The 16630-nt window shown below is 40.6% G+C and overlaps 1 protein-coding gene across 1 annotated transcript in view; it reads right to left on the reverse strand.

The window, feature by feature from the left end:
- Nucleotides 1–16630, reverse strand: part of frmpd3 (FERM and PDZ domain containing 3) — a 272066-nt gene that overhangs the window by 77390 nt on the left and 178046 nt on the right. The window contains exon 7 of the mRNA XM_047017778.1: nt 2931–3038. Coding sequence (XP_046873734.1) covers nt 2931–3038 — 108 coding nt within the window. The remainder of the gene's footprint in view (nt 1–2930; nt 3039–16630) is intronic.

The following is a 16630-nucleotide window of genomic DNA, read 5'->3' on the forward strand; positions in this document are numbered from 1 at the left end:
AGGTCCAATCAGCGAACAAAGGGAGTGGCTGAGAACGATGACGTTGATGTTGTGCACTAGTTTGAATTTGCTGGAATTGCTGTCCTAAATTATATTCTTTATTACACAATGGTGGAGCAGAAACTAGCAATTCCATGAATCCCATGGAAACAAAGGCAGATGTGTGAGATGTACTGATGTGGAGCACAAATCATCCAAGAAGCAGTACTTCTCTTGAGTGGTTTTTATTCAGATGACTAATCATTGGATTCAGGTCAAAAGTCTTTAACTTGAACTGGTTTCATTACTTAAGACACTAAAAGTTAGCAGCTTGGCATGCTGGGACTAGCCTGGCTCTGCCCTCCTACGTACTTCCGCTCAATTTGGATTTTGCTTCTGTACTAGGTCTGGGAGCTCAGCTCTGAAGTCGGTTTCCAGAAACAAATATTTTGTAGGTCCAATCAGCGAACAAAGGGAGTGGCTGAGAACGATGACATTGATGTTGTGCACTAGTTTGAGTAGTTCAGTAATGGCGGCGGAGAAAGATGCGAGCAAAACTATTCTGCGGTTGTGGCAACGCTGCCGAATATCCATAGGTTAAAGCCGGAGCAAGAACATTCCTTGCTGAGTTTGTTGGTGGCCATGATGTTGTGGCCCTCCTCCCCACGGGGTTCGGGAAAAGTTTGATTTTCCAGCTACGGCAGCTAGCTCCGTTACAGTAGTGGTGAAGGAGTTGGCTAAGGCGAATGCTTGCGATTGGTTATGGCAAATCAGAGTGGCTCTGGGCAGATCCAATAGTTTTAAACAGAGGACCCGCCTTCAAGGAAGTTAACGTTTGTCAATGGAGCGATCCCAGACCCTCTGTACAAATGAAATGTACGAGGGTCTGGTTAGGACCAGGCTATGCTGGGACATGGAAAGGATAAAACATTTCGACTTTCATCAAAGTACAAAATGCTGGTTTGTCCTTTTTCATCAATATCCTCAAAAAAGAACAAAGACTTTCTCGACCCAAATCAAATCTCTGAGCCGACAGGTCTGTGGGGAATTGCTTGTTCTCCTAAAAGCTGCCCTCCACTACCTTTTTGATGAATTCGCCGAGATGCTACATGATTCAGTAATTACATAGAGGGAAAAAGCCAGCTACTTTTCAAGTTCAGTTTTCCGTCACTTCAAACTCACAATCTAAAGGTCTCAAAGTGCTCATACCTTCACCATAATTCAAGAGTAGTGTACTTTCACAAACCCAATCATTGATTCTAGCTTAAAATGTGTAAAAATAGGACTTACCGAACGTGACTGCCTCCAACACGGCTTTCAGGTGTTCGAGTTGAAAACAACAATGGCCGCCAAAAAATAATTTATATTCGTAACGGCGAGCTGCGATTGGAAGCGAAATGAGGGTCAGGGTGGGGCTTGGTCAGCACACCATTTCCAGAAAGGATGTGTGTGCGTCTCGCCAATTCGCGCGTGTGTCAGTAGGTTGACCACCTGTTCCTCTTTGCGCTATATAGCACTACCGGAGGAACCCTAATAAATATATATGTGAGAGAACAATGGTTGTGCTCGCCGATAATAATACCAACAATTCCAATAGGTTATAGGCTATTAAGAATCATAATAAAACGAATACTAACAAAAACGTGGAGTCAGATGGCTGAGCGGTCTAGTAATCAGAAGGTTGCCGGATCGATTCCCCGCCGTGCCACATGATGTTGTGTCCTTGGGCAAGGCACTTCACCCTACTTGCCTCAGGGGGAATGTCCCTGTACTTACTGTAAGTCGCTCTGGATAAGAGCGTCTGCTAAATGTAAATGACTCATAACTCAAAAACAATAGGTTCCCTCCTACCGGAGGAACCCAACCAACAATTACAATAGCAGTGTTTCCCACAGATTAGAAATTAGAAAGCTATTTGCTTGGAAATACTGTGACTTGCTAAAGTAGGCAAATGGTTAGTAGTAGAACATAACATTTTTTAATAATTTCAGTCAATCAAACAGCTGCAAGACCCAGTGAAATGTTATATACAGCTAGCAAACTAACGTTAGCTAGCATCGCTAACGACATTGGCCAACTCAACTTCGGTAGGCTATCCTCAGTATTTGCAAGCTGGCCAGTGCAAGTAACATGCCATTTTAATTTGTTTGAGTTTTAACTTGTCCAGTGGGGCAAGTACATTCTCTTCCACTTGCCCTACAAATCCACTTGTCCCGGACAATCATATCGTTGTGGTTCAGATAAGTAGACTAGTACTACCAGTAAACGTAGCTCTATCTAGATCTAGAAGACATCATGCTAGCTATGGCCTAACTTGCCAGTCCCACCTGTAAAATCCCCCCAAGATCATCCCAAATTAAATATTTTCCCCTACGTTGTAAACACCTTTCCAATTAGATGTCCCACGTTTTGATGGTACTAGCAGAGCCCAAATTAGACATTCTCTGGTACTAGCCAAGTGCCTTTTCTAATCGATTTCAATAGTCTCAAAGCAGACTTTGGTCTATTGTCTCCCCAACGTGACATCATGCAATGCATTGTGGGGGGGGGAAATCATTGCAAAAAGTAGCTACTTTTTCATATTATATTGCGTTTTGTGACACCCAACAACATCATATACAATGGATAACATGGTTAAATGTTTATTACCAACAAGCAAATAGCGCTAATTCATTGGAAAAATGTACCTGTCATATGGCCTTTAAGATATGTCATATGCCTTTTAGAAGCTGGCACACAGGCCCACTAATGGCTGTGTTCTATCTTCTTATTGCTCATGCACTGCAGACACTTCCAAAACATACATGGTTTTCAACCATTTAGCTGCTCAATATTTTAATACATAAATAAGAATATTGTGTGACACACTTTAATGCAAACACTTATACACAAGCATACATACAAACAGACACAATTATAACAACATGCAAACACACCCATTGTGTCCTTACCCTGACGGTGGTCCTGCTGTCAAATGTGAAGGACTTAATCTGTCCATTCTCCAGAAACACCTTCAACACATTTGGTATGAGGAGCAATGAGTCGTCCTTAAGCATTGTCTGGGAGAGAGAGAGATCAGGGTAAATGGTATGCTTGGGGGACATACAGAGCGAAGTACAGTAGACTCCATCTAAAAGCAGTTGAGAGGCTAACGTTTCCCCCACAGACCACAGACCAAATACCCAGATTGAACCTGCAGGGAGAAACTGAATAGAAAACGAAACTCTGCTTCAGGAGCCTCAAGTGACTACATTGTGTCGACTTCAAAAGAGCAACTATTCAATTTTGGCATGCACCCTCTTAGTGAGCAGTCTTAGTACAATTGGGTTCAATTTATGATATAAATACTAATCTCACTCATCTAAATATAATTTAAGTTATTATATGTACAGCCCACTGGTTTAAACCCAGATTTTACATTTTTCTTGTTGAAGTGAGGCTTATATTTTGTTGCGGCTAATAGCACGTTTTTATAACAAAACAACAGTATAAACACTTTTTGCTAGCTATTATGCTAGCTAATTTAGCCCGGAAGCTAACTAAAGCTAGCTAGCTACCGTTTCGGAAAAATAACTTGCGCTTTGGGGACCGGTGGAAATATTTAGAACTCGTGCATCTAAAGGTAGATATTAGTTATTGTTATTTCTTACTTTCGTTTTCGAGGTGTGTTACATAACGGCATGCTGTAAGATTACCTATACTCGTACATTGCTTGGTATCATTGTTCCCGTATCAAGTGCGGCATATATTCCAGTGCGGTTTACACACACAAAAGCTCCCATCCTGGTGGGGTGCGGTTTTATAGAAAATGCAGCTTATTTTCCAAAAATATGGTACTTTCTTTTGTGTACAACAGGGGGATTGATCAATAAAAGGATATCAAAGAATCATACAGAGCTTTTCCCTCTTTTTCACTCTTCATCGTCTCTCTTTCTCCCTCATAGCCTGCTAGGCAGCAAAATAGAGTAGTATACAATGATACGCAATTCTCAAACAATCAATCCTTACAAGCAGTCCCTGATCACAAGAGAGCAGGAGACATGATTAAACAGTTCATGGTCTGCTATTAATTCTGACTCCCATCACAAGCCTGTCCCCATGTCTAGCCCTGTCCAGGACCGCGTCGGTGCAATGGGCACTAGGGGCTGCTGGGGGCCCCGGCCACTAGTCCACGTTCTCTTAGCGTCACGTGTCGTTGCCGGTATCAAAGCATGCAAGACAACAATGGCTTCGCCTGATTCGCCAAATTGACTTCAACGATTTGATTTGTGACTTTGCCGTAAAAAAAGTAGACGACTTACTGAAGTAGTAATCAGTCCCACACTGATTATCTCGCCTATGTTCTTTTCAGTAGGCGGCCACAGCCTGATAATTAAATTGCTCAATCGAGTTGTTTGTAAATATGTGTTCGCTGGGCTGTGTGTGTGCACGCTAGACTGCATGTTCCAATGTAGTTTACTGCTGAGATTATGTCCCGCCTCGGATGCTCAGCGTCTCTGGGGATGAATGGAGGAGTGGGCTGGCCTGGACGCTGGGCTTCCACGTGATGATTGGAGGGTCTGTCGAAAGACTGTATCTCCTTTTGATTGACAGTAATTTTGTACTACAAAAAGTCACCGAAGCTATTCAAGCTCAGTCCCATTGGGATCTTGCAACTGTAGTTGAAAGACAAACTGCAGCAACCTATTTTTTGGTATTTGCTTGGCAAAATTGCTAACCAATTTTCATCATACATTTCATACAATTATACACCACGTTCCTTGTTTCAGTTAAACCCAATTTCCACATTTCCTCCTTGATTAATATTGTTTTGTTAAATCGTTAGTTTTGTTTGTATCGTTTGTTCATTAATTCATTCAGTAGGCTAGGGTTGTCGTAGGGGTGAACTACCCAGTGAACTAGGCAAATAAAAAAATAAAAAATTGGATGTAGGCCGAAAATGAGCTTCCCCTCTTTGAAAGACCAGCAGCCGCCACTGATTACAATGTATCACATACTGACATTTTTGTCTGTCATAATTTAACTAGAGAGGGTACAATTTCTGGGGAAATTGTAGGGTGTGCTTGCTTGCGTCGGTTGCAGGTGGGTCCGTTTTCCCATCTAGTGATATTTTCAAGCATTTAGCCTACTCATATGGCATAATTCGTTAAGAACACCCTTTGAAACAAGAAGCCCCCTTGAAAAAATCTACTGTAACAACGTTGTCACTGGCAGTATTTCAGATGGAATTGCGATTCAAATAGTACCGTCTGCTAACTGAAAATAAGCCCCCCAAAACGTAAATAAGTAAATAATCCCCCAAAACGTAAATAATAAATAAATAATATATGAATTTAGGGGGACATGGCTAATTCAAAAGCAGTTTGCTAGAGCAAGCTAGCTGCTGTTGCTATCCACACTTCACTGATTGTTTGAAAGCGCCGGAAATGGGGAAAGGGGATAATTACGGTGGTCGACATGTGCAAACACGCTACAAATAGACAAAGTACAAGCAAATTGACAATACACTAGCAAATTAAGAAAACATGTATTTGACCACACATGCGCAGCATTCAGCAAACGCGCTGCAAATATAGAAACGCGCTGCAAATACACACAACACAACCAAATACATGAACACGCTGCAAATATAGAAACGCGCTGCAAAAAGGAAAACACGGAAACCCTGAAAACAAATGCAAACAGAAAAATGCTGCATCCAGATAACACAACGGAAGTGCTCCAGGCCAGTGGGAGCGCTAAGTAGAAGAACGTGATTTTCGAACCAGAGAGGGCAAATGAGAAGTTTGTTTTGAATAGGACCAAAATCGAAGTAAAGAGGCAACATAAAAAGATTAGTATTCATTTTTACATGTGCCCCTCCTCTTTGACAGTTTTTCAAAAGACTTACTTCCATGTTGGTCCAAACCTTTTATATGCTCTCTCGGTCCATGGGGCCGAAAATCAAGATGTTCCACTTGGCTCTCCCCCTAGAGGCCTGGAAACTTCATTTTTGGTTTGCGTGCTTTCGTTTTTGCAACGCGTATTTGCAGCGTGTCTGTGTATTTGGTTGTGTTGTGTGTATTTGCAGCGTGTTTGCTGAATGCTGCACATGTGTTGTCAAATTAATGAAGATGTTTTCTTAATTTGCTTGTGTTTTGTCTATTCATGTGTTTTCTTAGTTTGCAGCGCGTTTGCACATGTCGGCCACCGTAGATAATGTATAGAACGCTGGTCATTATTGGTAACATAAGCCCCTGTCGGGGCTTATTTTCCCGATAATGACCGGCATTATCCCGCTTATTACACGGCTACTTGCCAACAAAAATAACTTAATACTGTGTGTCTTTTTACAATGTATTTATTACCATTCGTATTGTTGATCAGCAGAGAAATAGTTCGCCAAAGACGTTGAACTTCATAGACTTTGAACATTCTGTAGGCTTCAAATCAGCTGACGTCGCTAAGCAACAGAGTACGCTGGGGTTGAAAAGTTACAGGACTACTCGTGGAGTGCTACGAAATACGTGAATCCGAGGCAAAAAGGCCACTTCCCTTGACAGCAGTCAAATATGCATAGCAACGGTCAAATGTGAGAACATTTTTCACCGCAGAACGTTGGGAAGCCCCATTCAAGTGAACGGAGCATTCTACAGCATTAAGAACAGCCATGTAATAATTAAGCAATAAGGGCTTATTGCTTTTCTAAAACTGTTACTACAAATATTTGATATGGTTTCATCAATAAAAACAATTAGAAACAAAATAGTTTAATAATAAACCGTAATTCTTCCGCTACTACAAAGTATAGTTCCTACATAAATCGTTGCCACACAACAGCCAGATGGACATATTTGCCGTCTTTTTCAAATGAAATATTCGATGCGCAGTAATATGGAATGTTAAAGAATGTTATGAGACAACCTGTGAGGTTATGCTGGATTTTACAACGGCATGTAATGCAATATAGCCAATCACAATCAAGGAAGGGAACAACCAGATTTAGAAGACATAATTAAGTTTAGCCAGGCATTGAAGACAGTACTGTAACCTACTAAAATGTTTTGCTTGCGTGCTATGTGCGCTCGCATTACGTGTGGAAGTCCCTATCATGCATCAGATCGAACCCATACGTCCTAGGTTTGGGCTAAGCCCCAAACGTTTACAAAGTCTGGCTCCGTGCCTGATTAACACTCAGATCGTTAGCAGTCTCAAAAAATGTAGCAATATAAAAATAATAGCCTACGATCCCATTCTGTAATTATGATACCCCCCAGAAAAGTTCACTGCACCCCCAGTTAAAGCAGGCTGCATCCGGCCCTGTTTGGTATACAAAAAAAGTGGGCCGGGGGGGGGGACCAAATACCAAATCTCACTCCAAGGTTTTTGCAAAAGTTGGCAGCCCTGGGATTTAGCAGACACAGAGAGAGATTGAGACTAAAGATGAAAGGAGACAAATGATCCACATACACAAAACCCTTTCTTCACACACACACACACACACACACACAACTCTTTCTAACACAATAAAAGTCTATGAGAACCCTGAAGTCTGTGTAAATGTTCTCATGCTCAATCAATTAAGGAACCATCTAGGGGTGGCCAACTCTGGTCCTCGAGAGCCACAGTCCTGCATGTTTTAGATGTTTCCCTGCTCCAGCACACATCATACATTTGAATCAGGTGAGCTGGAGCAGGGAAACATCTGAAACATGCAGAACTGCGGCTCTCAAGGACCAGGTTTGGCCAGAGGATGATAGAAACAAAAGGAGATATCAGAATCTTTCTCCATCTTCTCTTCCTCCTTCTTCCTTGCCTGCTGTTTATCATTATGTCTGAGAGTGCCTGTGTAGAACTAGTCATATAACAGGTCAGTTTCAACATGTAATAAAGACAGTCAGAGGAGGCCAAGACAAGAGTACAATTCACCACTCACACAAACCCATATATTTTAGAGGTTGCTACATCTGCATGAATACTCTTAGCAAACCAATTGGCTAACTTGTTCTGGAACTGTGTCCAAAGAAATATACAAATATAAAATGCACATACAGAAACTGTACAATTGTGCATGGATCGCCAAAAAGCGTGAATGTTAATGTGTGTTAATGTGAATGTGAATGTTAACTAACCATATAACTGACAAGGGGATGAACGATTAATTGCATTTGCGATAATCTCGCAATGAGACAAAACAAGATTTTGTAATCGCGAGAGTCACGCAGTTTGCAGACGAATGATCAACTTTGCACGCTACACTTTACCTTGACATGTACGATGGCCTCAGGCTTGACAGAACCTGACACACTTTGCCATTTTTGCCTGTAAGAAAGATGCTGCGCAGTGTCAAGCTAACATTGCTACCTCACAGGGCAACATTACCAACCTAATTCGGCCCTAAAAAAACACCACAAAGCCATGTACAATGCATAGCTAAAATGCTGAACACCAGTGTGTCAAATAAGTCAAATAACACCCAACAGGATCACTGATCGAAATGTTTCAAAGTTTAACTCCATATTCATGTACGAAATTACTCAAGCAGTAACAGCGTTCATCATGAGAGATATGATGCCCCTCGGTGATACACATATAGTAGGATCATTATGGCTATCAGTGCCGTACGGTTTCTGTTAGGCTACTGACTGGATCAGAAATGTTCAGACAGTGTTTATTTTAATTTTAAGATTTAACCTTGAGATGCGTGATGAAGTTATTTTTCCAAAACAGTAGAAAGTGCAACACACTAACTGGAGATCAGTAGTATTTATCTATATTTATTAATAATAAATCATATAATAATTGCATGTAAAATTGCAATATTAGTCAAATTAATCGCAATGAGCTTATTTTCTGAAATCGTTCAGCCCTACTTGACAGCCAGAATGGTCATTCCTGGATCACTTACATTAGACATATGGATATCAGGGGTTCCCGCAGAAAATGTGTTTGTTAAGGTGGTAGGGTGTGGTTTACCGACAGACCGGGGCCCCCCCACTGCCGGGGGGATGGCGCAAAAAATATTTTTCCCCCAATTTTCTTTTTTATTTGTTCTGCAGAAAAGGGAGAATGGCGTTGGTCACGTTTTAGAATGAAAGGGAGAAAACGGGACAGAGTAACATGGGGGATATCGTTCATTTATTAAAAAAATTAAAAGAAAAAAAAACTTGTTTTAATGCGTTCTGCAGAGAAGGGAGACTGGCGTTGGTCACGTTTGTTTTGTTTTTTTCAACGTAGTTAAGGCGGCAGGCGTGTGTTGCTTAGGTGGCCGCCTTAACTGCAAAGTGCTGCGGGAAACCTGTATATTCATCAGTGGAGGCTGTTCCATAGAGGCAGAGGAGGTTTCTCCTTTTCTGTTTTTTAAAGGCAAGGAAAATCAAAATATAAAAATAAGATGAAATTTGGAAATTATAATTGGCTATTTGCCACGGACTTCCGTTCTGATGCTTCTGGACTGTTCAGTAGTGATGTGTCGTTCGTGAACGATTCGTTCATTTTGAACGAATCCTTATAAGGACTCGGGAGTAACGAGTCCTCAACGAGTGATTCGTTAATTTCCCGACTCGGTCTTTCTACAAGTCTTTGGATCATTTTTCACGTGACCTGCGTAGGCTCTGTAGCTAGAGGATACGAACGATTCGTTCATTTCCCGACTCGGTCTTTCTACGAGTCTTTGGATCCTTTTTTCACGTGACCTACATTGGTTAATAGAGGAAACAGTTTCCTTATTCCCTTTCGCGTGGCCGCTGTTTTAGTAAGACGTGAATGATATTCGCTCAAGTCATCATACTGACTGGTTTTGTTATTTTCACATTTACACTTAAAGTTTAGTGCAGTGTAATTGTTTGACGTGATAATTAAATGCTAGTGTGATAATACATGACCAAATCATACAAACTCATGATACATTATTTTAATGCAGGAATTTCTTTTGAAATAGTATCTGCTGGTGCACATGTCATGCACTAACCTACATGATAATATCATACGTGTTTGCAGTGGACGCCCCCCCCTCATTTTAAAATTAAAACGGTCCTAAACATTTTTTTAATATCTGATGAATGCACATGTTATAATGTGTCACTTGTTGAGCCAAGTAAGCCTATGTGTCAAATAAAATGCAAAGAAATGTTTGTATTGACGAACAAAGAAAACAGTTTGCCATTCAAGTAAAAATTTTCAACAACTTCATGAATTTAGATTTTTTTTGTGTCTGCTGACAATGTAGCATTTTGTTGCCAGGTAATTGTTATTATTTTGCTGGTTTACCATTGTAACCATGAGTTAAGTGACTGTTACGTTTTATAAGAAGAGCTGGATTCACGAAATGTGGTAGTGCGAGATCTACAGCAGCAGTTGACTTCTTTCAGCTAATTATCTGCATTGTATCACCTAGATAGGGCCCCTTTCTCAGAAAGTGACGCAAGATCGGTGGCATTTGGGGGGCCCCCTGACTGGCATGGGGCCCTGGTGCGGCCGCACCCATGCATCCACGCTATCTCCGCTACTGGTCCTACCCATAGATAAATGACTCAAAAATGAATGGCGCTCGGCGTGGATGGAAGAAGGTAGAGACGGCAAGCCTTTTGGCAGTTGGTGCAAGAAACTAAGAGAGCCTGGTACTTGTTTCTGCACGTTTTGCTCGAGGAAGCAACTATATGCCAGCTGCGCTAAGAAAGTGCTTGCTCGTCATGTCATAGAGCACTCAAACTTACCAGAACATTGCCGGGAGCAACTGTTACAGCTGACACACCATTGTCTATGACTGACCGTGTGGGACTTAAAAATACATTTGCACATTTATTGCGGAACATGACTTGTCATACACAATTTCTTAGTAAAGTTCCGGCTCAGGAATTGTTTTCACTTTAACCCCTGCTTCTACCAAATTCAAAGAAGTTTGCCACACCAAGGGGGGAAAGCTCTGCTGAAAACCTTGCAAAAAGGCTTCTGGGATCTTGCCATCAGACTGTTGACATGCGGCGGGGTCTTGCCTTGGAGCCTATAGCAGTAAAGGAGTACTTTAAGGTAAAGGAGGTCAACCACTACCCATGTGGGTTCCTGATCCACCCTGAGGCACCATGGATGGGGTCAACACCTGATGGGATTCTGTACGATCCTGAGGGGAAGCCAGTGTTTGGCCTGTTACGAATTAAATGCCCAAATGTAAGTAGCTATGTTGACTGCCCTTATGTTATGATAAAGGAGGGTACAGATACACTGAGGTAATCCCATCCTTATTACTGGTACGTCCAGGGACAAATGTTGACGTCTGGGTGTGACTGGTGTGCCTTTGTCATTTACACAGAAGATGACATGTTCATTCAGAGAATTCATAGAAGTCATACAAACCATTAAAGAAAAAGTTGACTATTTCTTCTTTTATTTCTACCTTAATGCCTTCTTGGGTAAAAAAGGTTTGAAAAAGGATTCTAGAACAAAAGATTATTTTTATGCCCGCCAGACTTTCTGAGATGGGCATCACTGGCATTGCACTTCAGTGGATCTCATCCTACCTGTCGGGAAGATCCTACCAAGTCTCCTGGGGAGGCAAAGTGTCGGACCCCCGCCAGCTCTCCACTGGTGTCCCACAGGGCTCTGTCCTTGTACCCCTCCTCTTCTCCCTGTACACCACCTAGCTAGGACGAATCATCACCTCCCATGGCTTCTGTCTACCACTACTACGCTGAGGACACGCCTGTCGTTCCCCCCGACTTAGAGCTGGGCAATATGGGTACAAAATTATCACGATAGATATATATATTTCCATTCGATAAGTCTAGTCGCAAAATAAGTCTCTTCCTCAACTTTTTCCCTACACTCGGCATAATGCTTAAGAATAGGGTGCACGTGCAATTAGCTTGACTGCTTAAATCTGACTTGCATTAGTAGGACTACGTGAGCTGAAATTGGCCTTAATGGAACCGCTTAAGCCCCGCATGACTAATTAAACTTATTCACGTCTGGTTTAGGATTTTAAGTCTAGCTTTTTTGAGCGGCCTTTATGAAACAGGCCCCTGGTTTACTAGTCCAGCGATCTTTCCATTGCTTCACAATCAAATCCGTTCCACTTTATCAGTAGGGAGAATACCCATAGCAATAGAATTCCACTCCACGTTTTCTAGAAAAACAGCATGACGCACGCAGAAAGTAAGTCAGAGTTGCCCAAGTTTTCCCTTCAGTGGCCAAAGCACCCTTATGAGACATTCTCTGACTATAATAGCATTAGCTAAGTCACAAAGATCCTTCTGCAAACAGTATGATTATAGCTAGCTAGCTAGATAAGCAAGCTTTTTACCTACATCTAGCACTAGGCAATAGCATACTTTATTTACCCATTACAAGTGGAACAGCATTTGTTGATTTCTTAATCTGGCTCTGAAATATGTATGCTTTTGGCCGTGTTCAGACCTAGGCGTCTTTTTCAGGCAGAAAGAGATGACAAGGATGTTTTTTCCTAGTAGCTACAAAAGACATTGCTGGTGTTTTTTTATTGCCATAACAACTGTGAGCTAATCTGGAGTTAACCTTAGCTAACATGCTAGTTTTTCTAACGACTGGAAAAAATAGAAGAAAGAAAAACCCTTTATTTCAGAATAGGGGATATGCGCAACAGTCTTCCGGGTTCTACAAAACAGATGTAACTACTTCCGGCCGGCCGCTTTTGAGGTAAATACAGCATAGTAAAGGCCACCTACTATAGCCGGTGTTTAAAGGAGCTACACTTAATTACAATTTCCCATGTACACAGGATTGCCAAACGGACTTCCAGAGCCCCGAGTAGGCCTTCCCTGTTAGGCAAAGTATTTACGTTTTACGCCTCCTCCTTTATTCATAATTATGAAGGTATTATGTAGCTTTTGCTAATGGCCCCAGATATAGCGATTGTGTCATGACAGTAAGATAGTTAGTTTAGACTTGTATGCTATCAGTAGTTTAGCCTTTTTTTTTTTGCTCGCAGACGGTTAAAACAGTCAAACGAAGACTGTACCTGTAGAAGTCCAAGTGGACTCAAAGAATGCAGTGTTTGGCAATCAACTGCAAAAACCACCAGTGTGACAGTATTTATTTATAGGTCAATTTTGTCGGTAGCGTAATCTTATACACCTGCTAACTTTAATGTAATTCCTTCTACGAACGGTAGGTCCTAGCTATAGAAACCAGAATAATGATATTGATATGACACTAAATTAAAATGTGCTTCTTAAATTAATTTGCTGAATTCATATATGTCATTGATAACTTAGTACTAGTTGTGTAGCTATGTAGCCTACTGTAACGTTGTTGTTAATAGAGCTAGCGTTAGTGCTACCTCCTGGGAAACGGTCAAATGTTAGGCCATTATAACGTTATATGAACTCATCAGTTTATTCCTGTTACACTTAACCTAATGTAGAGAGTAATACAACTTATAAAATCCTTGAACTTTCCCTCAAAATAAGTTATTTGGATCACCTAGCACTGCAGATGTGTACAGAAGTGAGAAGCGGAAACGATTACATCTGTTTTCCGGTTTGAACGCTGAGCGCTCCGCATAACCCCTATTGCCTTCCAAATTTAACAAGGTTGCTCAACTTGTAATTTTGGCAATTCGCAGAAATTCATTGCTACATGTTAGTCTGTAACATAAAGGCTAAACTGATTCAACCATTAAAACCATATATCCTCTGAAAGCTTATACCCTCAGGATGTTATCTAATGAGACAAGAGACACGTCCTTCTCTCCATATTAGTATGTTGCTCATGCATAATAAATTTGATATTTGTAAATGGAGTATATGGCTGATAATATTTTGGGCTGTGCCATTTAGGAAAACTGATTAAACCACCGAAACCATGTATTTTCTGAAAGCTTACATCCTAAGGATGTGATCTGTGAAAAAGACTATGGGTTTGAACACACATTTGACCATTTCTGAACTGTCCAGTCATGCTTTAGGGAGATGCAAATTTGTTATGTAGCCTACACTGTAAAAAAAACAGTGTGAAAAAACAGGAACAATCTGGCAGCTGGGACGCCAGATTACACCCATTAAATTACGGTTAAAAAATTGTTTTTCATTAACATCAATTAACCATAAAATAATTGTAATTTTCCAGTACCAAATGTACGAGATATATCTGTAATGTGACATTACAGGCTGTTCTTTGCCGGTAAGAATAACTTTTATTAATATTACTTCTCTCTAAAAAACGGCATTTTCAATAAATAAAAAAAACGAATAGAGCCTTATAAAGTTATAATGATTTAACATGTTTAATCAAAGCAACTCATGTGCCCAACACACAGTATTCAGATGTTTTAATAAGTATCCAAATACTACAGACACAATGCTTGGCCGGGTTTCCTAGATTAGTTAAGAAGCTCTCAACGCTAAGAGCTTCTTAGAAGCATTCTAAGAGCGCTCTAGAACGCTCATAGAATGCTCTGAGAACGTTAAGGGGTAAGAGTTTCTTAACGAAGCTGGGAAACCCGGCCAATACCGGCGATCCAGATTACACCTGTAGCGCCGGCTAGCTGTATGATTTGGAGAGCATTATATCTCGTCTAAAAGAGATTTAAATGACAGGTTAGATAGGGATCTAGCTGGACAACATTCATATTTGGGGTGAACACTTAATGTTTCCAAACTACAGACCAACACATTACACATCAAAACAGAACGAACACAACAACAAAACTCCAAACAATGCTTATCTAACTAAGTCTAAACCTTTAAATCTAACTCTAACTGTAGCTTTTCAGCTTGCCACGGGGGATTCTGGGTAACAGGAGCGTTGCCGCTACACAACTATCTAATCAACTTTCCTTCGTCCTACTCTGGCGTCTTTACATTTATTCATTTAGCAGACACTTTTATCAAAAGCGACTTCCAGGAGAGAGCTTTACTATAAGTGCACTGGTCAATGATCATAAACAACGAGATATAGCCCCAAAAAGGCTTTTGTAGTCTTTGATATTGACTGGTGCATGCTGGGATTGCATGACATCAACTACCCGAGCTCAGTACACAATTCAAGGTTTTTATGTCTATTATGTCTATGTTAAAATATCTAGTTTTGATAAAGTGAAGTTATGTTTAACGGAATTTTTTTGTGAAAATGTAAATAATATTTGTAAAGAACAGACATTTTAGTGTATTTTTAAGTAACAACATTTGGCTTTAATTCTTATGTAAAATTATAAATTTACAGTTTGCCATTGTCTTTCTATCTGTTTTTCCTGTAATTCCGAAATATAGAGAAAGTTCGTTAATTTAATTATTATTTTTTACAGTTTACATCATCTGGTGACTGGACCGCTGCATAATTTGATACCAGGGGACTGGATTGTGGTGAAGGACCTGAAACGCAAGTCCTGGTGCCATACCAGATTCTCCTGACGACTAATTTGGCGGTTAAGATCTAGGGGAGAGCAACGTTGATGCACGCTAGCCATTGTAAGTGTGTGCCTTGCCTGGAGACGGAAGGAGAGGATGCACGTTCTGCGTAGTACCAAGGAAACTTCCGAGCTGTACGCAAAGTGCGGTGTCGTTGAAAGTTGCTGTGAGCAATTTGATCGTCGTTTGCAATTGGTTCGACTAGACTACACTGCCTGAAAGAAGATTGCCTATAGCCAACTGCAGATGGAAGAAGAGGTTAATGTGAATGACAGTATGAAATCAAATTTACAGATGAAGATATTAATGTGTTTGCTTCTGATGTTCTAAATATAAGGGTATGTTTAGATTGATGGGAATACATTTGCTTTATTTTCCTTAAATTGACTGTTCGGATTTATGTTGTTTAAAAAAAAAAAGTAAGGAATGTAATGGCAATTTTTGACATAGTTACAATATCTATGTTTCTTTAAGCGGTAAAAAGTAAGTTCCTTTGTTATAGACAGAAAATGAGGTTCTGTGATGTGAAACTCTGTAGAAGGGACACTCAGATTGTCTTAAGGTATTTATGGTGTTGTTTTAAGATGCCTAACTAAGATCCAGAGGGTCTTAGTTAGGTCTGGGGGTTGGGCAGAGCTGACCTGACCTTTTGGCCAAGGAGATGGCCAAGTCAGACATCCTGTTTGAAACTAGAAACTACATCAACATGGGACAGTGGCCTTGGGGGGTTTATTGTCTTTAACTGTCATTGACCAGTGCTGACCAATCATGGTGACCGATGTATTGATTGATTATTAACATCTGGTATCTGTTCATATAAGGGGGACCTTTCCTTATTGTCCTTTATCACTCTTACGAACGATCTGTGTGGATGGCACCTCCTTCGTTAATGACTGATCAGCAAAGCTTTGTTTAATTATATGTAATTGTATAGTCTAAATAAATTGTATTGAAACCATATCCCTTGACTATTCAGATCTACACAGTGCCACACGAATTCTTCCATAACACATGTAAACAAGTTTAGCTTGCTAACACAAGAGCATAGGTAGAATGTGTGATAATTTAGCCTAGTTTATTGGCAATGGGGCTAACGTTGATTCATGTTCCTGACTGTGTTTCATTTAAATAAAAAACCTGTGTAATGTAAATCTACAATTCACGATGCAAGTTTGTCCAGATCTTTGTCATGTTATTTTTCAGCAAGATATCTAGTGCTAGCTAGCTGAAGCCGAGTAGAATTACCATATGGTTTGGTTGCTAAGCTGTAGCCTAACGTTCTACCCACCTAA

The sequence above is a fragment of the Hypomesus transpacificus genome, unplaced genomic scaffold (assembly GCF_021917145.1).
Source record: "Hypomesus transpacificus isolate Combined female unplaced genomic scaffold, fHypTra1 scaffold_64, whole genome shotgun sequence".
Taxonomy (NCBI): Eukaryota; Metazoa; Chordata; class Actinopteri; order Osmeriformes; family Osmeridae; genus Hypomesus; species Hypomesus transpacificus.